The following is a 14,657-nucleotide window of genomic DNA, read 5'->3' on the forward strand; positions in this document are numbered from 1 at the left end:
AAATAAGATATTATAGCGATTTAATCATATATTTTTAATACATTTTTGCTTCAGATATACATATAATAAAACGTCATGACAGCTAACCGGCTCTCCTCTCAAATTGTCTGGATTGACATCTTCATTTTTGGTTTCTTTTATTTTTACATGCCGACGAGTCATATTTTTTATGCTATTAAAATAATTTATCTAGCATTGAAATGGATACATATCACCTACAATTAATTATATGATATTCTAAGAGAGAGCGTGAATTATAGACAGTTCATAAGGTTTTTAGTAGTCACAAATTATATAGCCGATTGAGGGTGTGATTTGTACCACAGAGTCCTCCATAAAAAACTGACATTATTGAAATCAAATGTAGGTTATAAAACTTTTGGAAATATTTGAGTTTTTTTTTCGAAGCATCTTGTAAAAAGTAAAAAAAAAAAAAATACATCAATGTTTTTTGTTTGAATTGAGCGAATAGTACTATGCTCGCCATTTTTGTAAATATAATCATCCATCATAAATCATAATGTCAAGTTGCATGTCAAAGTCTAAAGTCTGATGTGTCTACAAGAAAAATAGGGATGAAACCTATAAGTGTAATAAAGAGTAAATCACTCACAACATGGGGGTTTATTTTTTGTATAAAAATCGATGTAACAAATATGGATTGGGTATATTCATCAGTTTGTTTCTCGTTACACTACAAATGAAGGCTTGATAAGTAATGATTATACGTTCAGGAGGAATTGAGTACGCAATGAATATATCATAATTCATATATGAAGATGTATTCAGTCAATAATATATAATATCGTACTGAATTTCAATGAATACCTGAAAACGGGAAAGAGATTGGTTTTGTTATAAAGCTTCAGCCTATCCCTATTTTTAAAGGGAGAAGAATAGAATATGTTATGGAGCCAATTCTGCCATGTACACGTAGTAAGGATGTTCCCCTCTGTGCTAGCTCTGCCCAGATTATTAAAGAAGAGATCTAGCTGTCTAGTATATATATTAGGAAGGCAGCCAAGTGCGTTATCGCTTCTTCATCTTTTCTAAAGGATCGGTGACTCTGTGGTAGCAATATCAATATGAACTCTGGTTACAGGAACAATGGTAACTACTCGGACATGGGACCCTACTCTGATGGTCCCAGTTACAACAAGGTTTGTGTCTTCTCTAGTTTTAAGTCCCTATTTTTAATATCAATTTCGTTTCTCTCTTTTTTAATATTGATTATTTTATATAGTTTCCGAAAATGTCGAATCAAGGGAAATTTGGAGAAGGCATGATGGAGGTACTATAACTCTTCTTTCTTCTGGCTTATGTATTTCTTTTCTTTATATTCTGATTGAGAGTTGCACTGTTGTCACTTGTATGGACTTAATTTGGGTTGGGTTGGGCTGACCCTCTTCCCCGCTCCACTTATTTGTTAGTTCTATCTGGAAATTGGAGTCACCCAAAGTGGAGAGTTGAAATTCAATTCCATCATTACACCTTTTTTGTAATAAAGAAATAATTCTATGCTTTTGGAGAAGAATAAGATTTATTCGGACAAACACCACTTTGGTGGATCTTTTGTAACAGATGGAAGGTCTCACTACGTGGAGAAAGTTGTGAATTCATCTCTTATGCGATTATTTTCATATTGAGGGGAAAGGAGGGACTCGTAGTCGATCCATAGACTCAGGGATGCACTTGTAGAAGATTACGTCTCATTATCATTGTGTAATTTCTTGTATCTACTATGAATCATGATCGTATTAGGACTGTACATAATTATTATGAGATTTGATCTCCGCTGGGTACATCCCTCCGTCCATAGATCGACTTCAAGCCCCTCTTTCCCTCCAGATACTCCATAATAGAGGAAATCACAACTTTATCCGCATAATGAGACCTTCCATCTATTTAAAGAGATAATTGTCGGAATATTTCGAAAAAGTTGAGATCCCTCTCCTCCTACTCCAATAATATATTTATTATTATTTCCTTATTATTAAAAGGTTTCAATACTTAAATTTCAACTCTCCACTTTTGTTGACTTCAATTTCGTGATTCGAAAGAGAAAATAAGGCGTGCGGGCAAAGTTGTAAACCATGGCCCTTCAATTTATGACTTTAGTACTGATTAATGAGACGAAGTTACTCCGAGTGTTCAGGGAAGTTAGTCGCTGTTTTTTTTTGTTCGAAAAAGGAGTTCTCAAATGCATGTGTACTTGTTACCTCATCAAAAACCACTAGTTAGTCTTCTAAGATCCTTTCCATTCTATAACTGGATAATAAATGGGCAAACTACCCCGAGTCAGCAGCTATTCACAATTGGGAAATAATGGGAACATAGGAAAGTTTTTATGTTGGAATATTGGGTCATAATATACGCCATTTGAGATTTTCTGGTTTTAGGGATGATCAGTTATTCTCTTGAGATTATATACGGCATTGAGGAACGGTCCTTATCTAAGGATTCTATTTGGTTAATAGTAATATGGAAGAATGGAAAAATCCCATTTTGGATTTAATAGATGAATTCAAGGATTGGAAGTACTTTGCAGATCTTAAAGTACCTATGGAATAAATTTGCCTTATCCAGAATCTCCGAACATTGTTTTAACCAAAAGTTTAAATACTTGTTGAAAGAAGACTGATATCTGCCATTTGAGTAGTATTCTAAAACCATGCAACTAATTGTATCTGAACATTCTGATAGTAGCTCCGAAGGTCAAGTAAAATCTTAGTTCTTAAATTTTCTTACTATTAAGAACTTTTTTGTTTGTTCGTGAATCCTAGAATCATTTAGTTATGAAATACTTTAGGGTATGGTTCCCAACTTTGTATGTTCGAGCTCTTTGTTGTTCCAGAGTTACACATTGGTGATGTGAGAACAGTTATTTAATTGATTATAATATATTGTTTGGCCGGGACAAAACATTGTAACTGCACTTTTGATCAAAATTGAGTTGTTGCTATATCCTGTTAATATAATGCACATACGTTGTGTGTAACTAAAAAGCGTTTTAAATCGAAGAATCTTTGTCTTGTAAGAATATTTACTAATAAGGAACGAGGGAAACAATAAGAGTACAAATTCTTCTTTTCCAAATCATTCAAATAGGGACGATTAATAATGTATAATTTTTATTATCTAAAAAAATGATTAAACTTACTGTTTTAAAATTTATCAAAAGCAAAAATATATATATCAAGTAAAATTACATTATTTGTAGTTACAAGGTTTGGTCCCGCTGCTGAGAATGTTATAAATGTTTGGCATAAAATTTACATTGTTGAGATTGTTGAACGTAATTTCACGTAGTTACAAGGGTTCATCAATACAAAAAGTGTTGGGAACCACCTAGTATATACTCTGATCTATACTCTATGGTTTATGTAAAATATTAGCACGAATGAAATTAAGTTGATTTGTAGGAAAAAATGAGTTTTTAGTGTTAATGATGTATTTAATTAATTTGACTTGAACTTTAAGATGTAAATAATGAATGAGTGTAAAAAAACAACAACATCAAACTGATGGGTAAAATATGGGCTTTTTTGCTCCTTAATTAAAATGATTGAAAGTTTTTTTCTGTTTTTTTTTAAAAAGAAGTTATGAACTAATCGGGACTATATTACTTGGGATCTTTTTTTTTTACTATTTTCAGAGTTATTCTTGCGGCATGAATATGAATTATGCCCATCTCCAAGAATACATACAATAAAATAAAAAATAAAATAAAAATGGACTAGTCCATTTAAAAAAAATATGAAATTGGGAAATTTATCTGTCCCAAAGGCGTATTTTGATCCACACTCGTTGGTACTCGTCTTAACATTTTTCTTGAGTATGAATGTGGACTTATATTTTTCGTCATGGATTTTAGCTTTCATCTTCTCGTTGGCATGCTCATTTCCTATCTTTGACAAATACATTTTCTTTACATTAACATATTACATTTTTTCAACACGTTGGCTACGGTTTTTTTAGTGATCTTTTAGTGAATGAAGAAAACGTACCAGGAAGATATATCCATACCTTAAACATTTGTCTTGCTTAAGAGATTTTTAAAGTAAGATTTTGAGCCTTCAAACTCGTTCCCATCTATTTTAAGCGTAGTTTTATAATTTTTTTTAAGTATCTGTAATATTTTGATGTATAGAAGTAGATATTCCCTCCTTTAAAAATAGGAGGCTATGTGAAATAAAAAAATAATGTTAATGAAAAATTGCTATTAGAAAGAAATTTTGGAAATACACACTGACTGACTTCTTTTGATGGCTTTCTTATATTAATCACAATAAACTTTTGTATACACAAGATTTCTTATTTTTTGAAAGGAAATAATAACTGCTTTAATACATGCGAGCAAAGAATGTACTTAAAATTTTGTATCCCTTGGATGGCTTTAACGCGACGCTGAAAAAGATAAAAACGAGCTTTGGGATTTCAATGATCCTATAGATTTATTGTGAATGGATAAGACGGCGGAACAATTTCATGATGAAAATGTATCTCCACAAATTTGATGAGCTGGTGGATTCAATTAATCTTTGAGCTTCAAATCTAAAACTGATTCAGTTTTTCTTTAACCCGTCTAGTTTCTAGGAAAACTGGGTTTATAGTAATTGGGAGCTAATATAACTCCAATTCGTTTTTCCAGAAATATATTGAGCCCAGAACAAAATACAGAAACTTTAATAAAATAATCAAATCTTGTATCTTCTTATTGTCTGAGTGCTGAAAAATGACGACATTCGTCCCAAATTAATATAGATCTCTTAAAAACCAATTTTGGATTCTGCGCTCAATGATACCTAAATTCGATCCGTTCATCAAATTCGTGCCCTCCTGTTCCCTAATGTAATGACTATATCTGAGAGTTGTTCTATTTTTTACTCAAAAAGTGGTGTCGTTTGTGTGATCAATGGTGAGGAATTACTTCTCCTGGCGAAAGATGGATGTTCTATGAATGGGTGTAGATGTATTTTGAGTTACGAAATGTATATTTTTCAGTTGTCTACAGGGAGTTTATATGTAAATTCTAAAATATCCGTAGCTATGGTGATAGATGTGTGGAGATGGTTTCAAGAACAACCATTTGAGAAGAAGTCTCAATCGAAGTAGTAGAAGGCGTATGGATAGTCAGTCATATGATGACAATATCAAATTCCTTTGCAAAATTGTCTTTTACTATCTAGAATCCATGTTTGTTACATTATTTGACAAATGAGTTGTTGAGGTAGTCGAATATTACAAGATCTTTCTTCGAGTGAACACTTTTTTAAACGGCTTTTTAAAAATAAGGGAAGATATTTGAAGTCCAACGAGAATACTCTTTACCTCACCGAGCTTTCAGATAACTCACCATCCGTAGCCAAAGTGTTAAAAAATGTTTCATAAAATTCAATATTTTTTCAATTAAAGACTTTCCTAGTTGTAGGTCAGTGGATATCTTATCCATTTATTTTTAATTATCCTTCAAAAAAGTAAAAAAATATCTTAATCATATTTATTTGAATCAAATAATATTAATCATTATTTAGTATTCCTTATTGTTAGTTTTTTTCCATCTTGTTCTCACAATTTTATAACCTAGGGTTATTCGAATAGAAATTCTCCATTTCAACAAAGACAGATGATGCCAGGATCTAATATGCCATCGCAGTCGGTTTTTCAGCAACGTGGAACAATGTCACAGGGTCGTCCGATGACATCAAATTCATCTAGCCTTAGTGGCAACATGAATTCAATCTCTGGCACTAGTTTTTTTTCTTCTTTCGGCTCTGATGCCAGGAGTCATTTTAAGTCCACTTTTTCCGCTCCTATGTCCTCAATGTCGCCGCTTCAATCGAGACCTTCGTTAGGTCCAATTGACTCTGAATCCTCTAACGGAGTTCTATCCAGAGGAGGATTCATGAATCCTATGTTTAGTGGTTCAAATATGAACAGTAATAATAATTTTATGAATAATGATTCCAAAAGCAACATGGACGGAAGACGAGGCCCTTCTTTAAATCCCGGTTTTCAGCAAATGCATAATAAACAACAAGATTTCTCAAATGAGTCGCTTATGTTCAATGAGCGTAATCGCTTTTCTCATTCACCATCTCGGAATTTTAGATCTAACTCGGTTCCACATAATGTATCTGGAGTAGGGAATGATCATCCTTCTGCACGGCCAATGATGAACTTTAGAGATAACGGGATGACTCGCAGACTATCTAAAGATTCTAGGCCTAATAATTCCATGAGAGGGAGAAAAGACATGAGAGGAAACGGCTTTGCGGGTAAAAAGAGATTTGCACCATCTCAAGGCCTTCAAGCCTCTAAAAAGCGAATTGCTTTAAGCAAAAAGAGGATAAACGAGAAATTAAAAACGAAAGACAACGATGTTTCTCAAGAAGATAGTGGTGAAAATGCTGAGAAAAATCGTGTCAGTGCTTTGAAACGATTAGGTCCTAAACTCAGTATTGTTGATCGACTTGGCAATAAGACTGCGAAGAAATCCGGAGATCAAAAAGATAATGTCTCAAGGTAATATAATCACGCTCTTTATTTCTCTCTTTTTTCCCCCCCTCTACCTCTTTCTACTTTTTAGTTTGTATTTGTTTCAAATACATAGAATCACCTTAATTTTAATTCCTTAATGATCTATTCAGTTTAGATTGATAGTCTTTTTTTTTTTTTTTTTTTTTTTTTTTTTTGTATCAATGACTGAGGTATTTCAATTTTGACTTTGCAAATCCAATTATCGGTTTTTTTCTCTTCATAATCACTACTGCTGGTCATATCTACACAAAGTAACAAAACTCTCTGTTAAATTTCTGATTTTTTTATTGCTAGTTTCGTTCAATATCTTTTTTTTTCGAATATGATTTTACTTTTTTCATATTTCTTGGCTGTCATACAATATTATATCATACTAGGTATTATTTATTACAATCCTAGATTCCTTGTCTCGTTCTAAAATATGAAGAAAAAAAAAATCAAAAATATGAGATCATGATTTTATCATTTTCTCTCTCAAGTCAGTACACAAATTTTGAGGCCGGGATAGATTCTTAGATTCATTTGAGTTTCTATTGGTACTGTGAAAGAACAAGAGTCGATATTATTTTTCCAAGGGATATGCATGCCTGACGTTTCTAGAATTTCATGTCTGATATAACCAGGGCTCGACAGACACGCTAGCAAAAAAAAAACAACAACACACAATTGAGATAGTGTAGGGTGGCCTGTATCCAGCCCGTTCGGCTACGTAATGCAGTACCTTTAAATACAGCATATATACAGACAATTTTGGGTTCAAATCATGAGTATTACTTCTTGTCAACGTCTTATACGTCAAATAGACATTGAAGACAAATGTTAGGGGTGATTTTTAAGCAAAATATATTTTTTAAATACAAATTTCGCAATGTTTTACTTCCTGTGTAGTTTGGAAATGTTTTTTAACAAAGCCAATCAAATATCTCCGTATAAATACCAAGAACGTACATGTGTAGTTTATATTTTGTGGTATTCTGGGCTAGTGATTTTTTTTCAGGGCTAGTCAAAAAATATTTTATGTTAGTTGTTAATTTTAATGGCCATCGAGCCCTGGATATAACGATACCATTGAAGTAGGAAAACACAAGAACAATTCGGGATGTGCAATTTTGTAGGATTCATATTTGTTGTCAATTTTCGAAAACGCTATTTTCTATCAAAGTATTTTAAAAAAACAAAAAAAAACATCTTATAATTGTTCAAATTTTTAAATGTCAATGTTGTATTTGGAAGTACAACAATGGTCCAATTAGTCTAGATAATTGGTTCTATGGATATGTCAAATTGTTTGAAATAATTAGGGCTACGGTTTAACATTATATTATTTTCGCTTATAAATGTTGGTTTGTATTAAAAGGGATTTGGAATGAAAATAAATCCGAACTGATTGAATCCAGACTAAATGGGCTATTGTCGTAATTGTGTGTGAAATAATTAGTTAATAATTCAATACTTGATATAATCGGCCGTCTAGAAAATTGTCTCCAATTATTTTCTTTGCTATATTTGACTGTGCTCTCAGCAGGTCGGGTGGTGATGGGTGGCCATTATATAATACCTACACCACAGATGAACACCAGTTTGTGTCATTTTATATAAACAAATTATTTTTAATTTTAGAAAAAAAACATTTCAAATCTTTAATGGCGTCTCTTCTAAATATATTTTACGTTCCCTGGGCTACTGATGTTTAAAAGATAATACTGTATCTTCATCTTTCCAATCTTGGTGTGTATATATATATATATTATACATTTCGAATTTTGTTTAAAAAGAATGAAGGATCTTCTGCATGGACATAAAATTCCTAAATGTAGGCTCCCCTAAAATATTTAATATAGTGGGAGGGATGCGGACTCTTTTCCACTCTGCCACTAGGTGGAAGTACATTTCTTTCGATAAATCTTTCATAATTTCTTGTAATTAATGTACAAAATTGGATCACTCGTGGCCCTTATGCACATTATAAAATTCCAACATATGATGGAGAGGTGCACATCTTCTTGCAAACTTCCCACGGTACAGAGATCTGCTTCATCTGCTACTAAAAATGTTATGATGACAACCCGGATTTATTTCTTAAGGAGTGAGTAATAAGGAATTTATTTTGGGGTTTAAGAGTACTAGTAGATCTTACGGAAAAATAGATTTCTCTTAAAATCCTTATAATCCCATTTCAGTCAAAACTCTAAATACGTTTCTCTTAAAAAGTATTTATTGTTAAAATAATTCCTTTTTTGATGGCACAAATAAGTTATGAAATGATGTGTGTTCAAGATTCAGTTTCAAGATGGACCACTATTAATAATAGTGGGGGAAACTTTCATATTTGTTTCATATTATTTTCTGAGAAATGGCAATGACTCTAGACATTTCAAAAAGTAGATGAGATTGTGTTTATCAAACTGAAGTTAACTTTTAGTCATTCTTTACTCATTTACGGATAATCGTATTATCAGCTTAATTATTGCATTAAGATTCTTCTTTTATCTCTTAATCGATTAGTTGAGAAGGGATGATGATGTATTATGTGGTTCCACTTAAATGGAAAGTAAAACACTTGGTTTAAATACTTCATTTTGAATTGACATGACAAAGAACTAATCAAAATTGACTTACAAATTATCTCTTGAGTTTTTACATTTAATTATGTACGAATGACCTGAATCTTCCATGGTTAACCTTTGTTCTACATGGGTGTTATTATGTTTCCATTTGAACACCATTAAGTTATTGAAAAATTGTGTTCATACATATACAATCAAAAAGATCAAAAGCTATCTGGGCCGTAGTTTGCCCATGCATGATCTAAATACAATTAAAGACTATTCCTTATTATTTTTTGCCAAATGAATGTCTAAACTAGTACTAGCTTGAGTTCAACGTCTTTCAATCACGAACCCAGAAGATTTGTTTTATTCAATCTTTTTTTTTTTTTTTTTTTTGTGCAAGATATGTTAGGAACAGGTGAATGGTAACACGGATGATTTTTGTAGCTATTTACTTCAAGATCACAATTAAAATAAAATATGTTAGTTCATATTTTTGTCTTGTCATTTCCCCTCCTCAAATAAGTAGATGCTGAATGAGAGAGTAATGCAATAATAATCTAGCCAAATATTCATTGGAAAGTTACCAAGTGCCATTTTATTTTGTTCTTTATCCGTTTGTTGTTGTTTTCTGTAGTTCTTTAAACTTCCTCAAGGGTCGTAAAAGAGATGTAGTACAACGCATCACAAAATAATCTTGTAGGATTACATTTAAAATCTTATTTACAGTTTCTTGACGGAATTATGGCCTATAGTAGCGATATTAATAGGTATTTGATCAACTATTACACATAATCACGATGAATCTCTTTTATAATTGATTATTCAAGACTATTTTCTCTGAATTACTTACAATGATTGTCAGGCTCTGAGGCACGTCTCTAAGTGGTCACGTTATGATTAATAGTAAATAAGAATCCAGGATTTATTATGTGGGGCTTTTATTTAGGGAAGAGAAGGCTTATAGTTAGGGATAGAAATATTGTCTGAGCGTAAAAAATCCATCCCTGATGGAATGTCATTAAAAATATGGTAACTTAGAGAGAGGACTTATCTGCTGACACTAAAACTTAGTGCTTCTTGCTCGCTGATACGTTATAATTGTCAGACTAAGGATTATAACTAATAATTAATTTCACTCTTCCCAACATATACTTTTATATATATGTATATCTAGCTTACCTCTATTTAGCCAATATTCACATCCTTACTTATGGTTATGGTATAGATGTGAATAGGGTCAAAATCCCGGCGAGTGTAAATTAAAAGTTTATGTTGAGAAGAGTGAGAGCACGTCCTGCTGCAATTGATATCAGTTTCCTCTGTTTCATTCTATGAACTACTTGTTATTGAAATAAATAATAAACGCTACGATAGAACGTATCAAAGCTCTAGTACCAACTGTTCTTTGTGCTTCTTTTCTTAAACTCAACTCTATACCGCAGATGATGACAACTTAATCATTTTTACTCCCGAAGAATGCAATTTTTTCTTTTCTTTGCAGAATTCACCTTGTTAATTCAATCAAAAGGGTGAATCTATGGAGGCTGCGTACTGTACACCCCGCTTAAGCCGGATCTCAAGGGTCAGACAAAATCGAATTAATTGCATATCTAATATTAAATAACTAATTTGGGACTTTCTTATAAAACTTAATATAAAGATATTCGTATCAAGTATTGACGACTTAACCGGGTTCTACTGTAGTTAATTATTTATATGAATAGAGCAATATTCACTTTAACTTTAGAGACCCGAAGCTAACAAAGAAGTAGCCTCGTAGTTGAAACTTAATTTTATAGTTTTGAGGAGCACGCTTATTGAGATATGTCGTCTTCCGAAGTTATCATGTTTTTATGATGTTCTCTTAGGGATGTGGTGTTATGCTCAATCGAATTTCGACCCTTTTCACATCTTTACTTTGTGGGTGTATTTGTCTGATGATTTGCACAAATCACTTTTTATGACTATTTTCGAAATCAAGGATAGCCAAATGGGTGATACTTTCACCATCATAATGCCTGGAGGTATTTTTTACTCATGTGTATTGCGTAATGCGCTGTAACTCCTCATTTCTTCTTCAAAATCATAAAGTATCTGATATCGGCTCCTTCTATGCTGAAAATGATTTGTACTTCTTTTGTGATGGTTAGATTCTATTAGCCATCTCTCTCTCTCTATATATATATATGACATTCTACATCTTTCGTTATTTCGTCACTGTTATCTTCGTTATCTTGTTGATTCATCCAATAATCAAAATTATAATTGTTTAGCTTATACTAAAAATCTTGTGGAGAGCTTTCACAAATACACAAATTAAATTTCATACCCATTCTATATAAGGGATTAAAATCGATTGTTTTTAGATCACAAAGTCAGGAAAAGATTGAAGAAAAGGAAAATAGTGTAGAAATGGAGTCAAGTCCTTCTTCATCTGACAAAGTTATATGTCCTCATTGTGGAACAACAGGAGATACCAAGGAGGTAGATTTATTTTTCTCTAAAAGGATTGCTCTCTTTTGATATTTGAAATTTATCACCTTATATGTTAATATAGGATTATAATAAGCACTTATCTGATAATGTTCATGCTAAAGCCATGAAACAATTGAAGTATCGCTTAATGGTAACTTTAAATAATATGAGAAGTCGTCAAAAGACTGCACTGGAAGAGGTGGAGAAAAATGAGGGATTTGTTCAGGGTCTTGCCATTTTCTGTAAAACCTGTAAGATCATTCATCATTCTAAACTCACAGATCATATTGAGACAGAGCTGCACAAATGTATTGAAAAGTTCCTTAAACCTACCTGCACTTTCTGTAACTCGGAGTTTCAATCCCCCATGGCCTTTGAAACACACAACTCAACTTACTTCCATTTAAAGGTATGTTCATTATTATTTTTCTTTCTCTCTCATGAAAGTCCCTCGATTAATATGATACATATTTATTTTTCAGAAAGCAATTGGCGATGAATCATCTGGTAACACTATGGAATATGAGATGGAAGCTCATGCTTTTAATTTGGAGGACTTGGTCACTGTTGACGAAGTTGGAGTTGTTGACTATGAGATTGAAATTGGATCTGGTCCCATCTCGAATAAAAAAACGGAGTCATTGAACGGTAAATCAAAAGTAAAGACGACGCCGCCGGCGCCTAAGATAGTGATTGAAGACTCTTCTCCTCGAGATACCAATAAGGTTCAAGCTAGTACGGTCAAAAAGGTTACTACTACTGTCGTCAAGACGACAGGAGCTAAAAAGGAAAACGTTTCTAAGAAAACGGGTGGAATGAAAAAGGATGCTCTGGAGTCCAAAGTAGGAGGAAATAAAAATGTATCAATAAAGAAAATTGAAATGAAGAAGCAAGATACTCAATCTGAGAAGAAACTCCAACCCAAGCAGTCTATCCTCAAGAAATCCGCGGAACAAATAAGTGATGTGGAAGAAAACGAGAAAGAAAAAGTAGAGATGAAGCTAAATCCTGGGATTCCCTTGGGAGTGTCTCTGGTCAAGAAGGTTGAAGCATTGTTTTGCGACATTTGCAAGGAGTACTTGCCTCCTCAAGAAAAAAATGGGAAAATGGATGATGATGAACTCATTAATTCACACTGCAAGTCTTCCGCGCATCAAAGTGCATTTATTGAAAAGGAGGACAAGAACGATGCTAAAGACGTAAGTCTGCTAAAGGAATGCTGTTCAACATAATAATAATAATGCATCTTTTTATTTTTAGTTTACTTTCAATGAGGATGAATTGGACTATGAGCCGGATGAGTATGAGTAGCAATATTAGGAGTTGAAGGAAAATAAAAAGGAAGGAATCGCTACTACGAAATTGAATACATTTATTAAGAAAGTTTATTTTTATTTTCTTTGGAAGAATGAAATAATATTTATTTATAAAATGATAGTTATAAACGTACAATTTCCAACAACGGATATTAATAACAATAATAGGTAAAGAACCATCACAAAAGAAGAAGGGTAATAATAATAACAAAATTAATTTACTCGTTACGTGTAGTAACTATAATGAGTTGTTAAACTGTAAATAATAAAAACTGCTGCTATCGTTAATTCGTATGTATTCCTCGTAGTGTACCTACATATTCTATGTAATATTCCTATTTTTATTATATTATTGCTGCGTTACCAAGTTACTTATTATAGTTAATACTTGTATGTAACGGAGTAACGTAGCTCACATGTGTAGATGACCATCTTTCTCTTGGGTTTATAATAAATGTTATTATCTTCATTATTATTGTTTTTTCTCAATAAAATATTATAATTAATTTCTATTGAGTCTTTAAATATTTGAGAGCATTATGGCCTGCTGGGACTCGAGTCTTTTTGTAGATAGTGATCCTTGAGCCTCCGTGCCACGGACTCTAATTGTGCAAGATACTCCACTGCATCGTCATCCCCATTTTCCGAAAGGATTTCCTTGGATAGATTTTTATTGCACAGCTGATCATTTTGGTTGATGAGGTGAAGTAAGACTTTTAGTTTTTCCTCAATATTGTATTCCTTAGATTTATCAAGGCTCTGGCTCTTCTCAAGTCTTCTAGTGTGTGGAGGAGAAATAGATCTTTCATTATCTGATCTATCCAGTTCCGGTACAGAGGGTAGAGGAACACCCCGACGGGTATCCGTTCGTCGAGGAAGTGTTGTGTATCCACCATAGGCGTGCTGATTTTGCTGTGCTATACTTTTGTGGATTTCTTGCAATTTCCTTTGCTTCAAAAACAAAGGTCGTTGAAGAGTTCCGTTTGTAGCAATGCGGGGTAGCTCTCGATGGAAAGAGGACAACCTTTTAGAGTGGTCAGTTGGAACAATTTGTATCACAGTGATTTCCTCATTATTAGAGGCGTCCTTGGGTGGGCCAGAAGCAGAGGGAGAACTATATCCAGACGTGGATGAATTGTCAGGACTTGTGGAACGCTCTGAATGTGAAGCAGGGGTTCCGTTTGGCTTATATTTACGTATTGGCTTTGGTGGAACATGATGGTGCTTTTTACCTGGGGAGGAGCTTGCTCCAAATTGTCCTGTATAATTTCCATCAGTTTGAGTTTCCATGCAGGACGTATGTGGAGGAGGAGGGGCAGCCGTAGTTTCGGCAACAGAGTTAGAAGTTTCTTTGAAGCTTTCAACTCGTAGTCTTAATTTACCAGATGAAGACACTCTAGAATTAGACTTCTTTATTGAAGTATTTCTTTTACGAGGGACGTCATATATAGTTTGAATACGATCCTCTTCAGAATCAGCAATACTAGAATTTTGAACTAATTTACTCTCTAGACTATAAATAGAGGTTGGAGTCTGTGTCATTTGACTCCTGTTTCTTCTCAGAGCTTCTTGATTCTCTGTTTTTGTAGGAAAAATGGCAATTTTACGCTCTGAACCGGCTGATGAAATGGATCCAGTTGAATTATAACGTACAATTCCGTGTGGATTTATTATTTTGTCTGAGGTTGAATTTAGCAAGTTTTCTAAGCTCGCATAGCGATGCAGTGCATTCTGTAAAAAAAAAAAAAAGTGAGATACAAAATTTATGATCAGT

At 33.1% G+C, this 14,657-nt stretch overlaps 2 protein-coding genes across 2 annotated transcripts in view; one reads left to right on the forward strand and one right to left on the reverse strand.

Moving 5' to 3' along the window:
• The first annotated feature begins 938 nt into the window (after window positions 1–938).
• On the forward strand, window positions 939–13,389 carry LOC121126081 (uncharacterized). Its single transcript, XM_040721376.2, has 7 exons — window positions 939–1,160; window positions 1,244–1,291; window positions 5,588–6,525; window positions 11,459–11,576; window positions 11,650–11,976; window positions 12,050–12,766; window positions 12,828–13,389. The coding sequence occupies exons 1-7, from the start codon at window positions 1,086–1,088 to the stop codon at window positions 12,876–12,878; spliced, it is 2,274 nt and encodes a 757-aa protein (XP_040577310.1). The 5' UTR covers window positions 939–1,085; the 3' UTR covers window positions 12,879–13,389.
• LOC121126080 (uncharacterized) overlaps window positions 13,380–14,657 on the reverse strand; it is a 110,252-nt gene continuing 108,974 nt past the window's right edge. The window contains exon 8 of the mRNA XM_040721375.2: window positions 13,380–14,614. Within this exon, the coding sequence (XP_040577309.1) occupies window positions 13,421–14,614 (1,194 nt within the window). The 3' untranslated portion in view covers window positions 13,380–13,420. The remainder of the gene's footprint in view (window positions 14,615–14,657) is intronic.

Source organism: Lepeophtheirus salmonis, chromosome 11 (genome assembly GCF_016086655.4).
Source record: "Lepeophtheirus salmonis chromosome 11, UVic_Lsal_1.4, whole genome shotgun sequence".
Lineage (NCBI taxonomy): Eukaryota > Metazoa > Arthropoda > Copepoda > Siphonostomatoida > Caligidae > Lepeophtheirus > Lepeophtheirus salmonis.

Coding starts and splice junctions, on each gene's coding strand:
- LOC121126081 (XM_040721376.2), top strand. CDS start 1,086: ATGAACTCTGGTTACAGGAACAATGGTAACTACTCGGACATGGGACCC. Junction 1,292..5,587: donor TTGGAGAAGGCATGATGGAG/GTACTATAACTC, acceptor TTTATAACCTAG/GGTTATTCGAATAGAAATTC. Junction 11,577..11,649: donor CAACAGGAGATACCAAGGAG/GTAGATTTATTT, acceptor ATGTTAATATAG/GATTATAATAAGCACTTATC.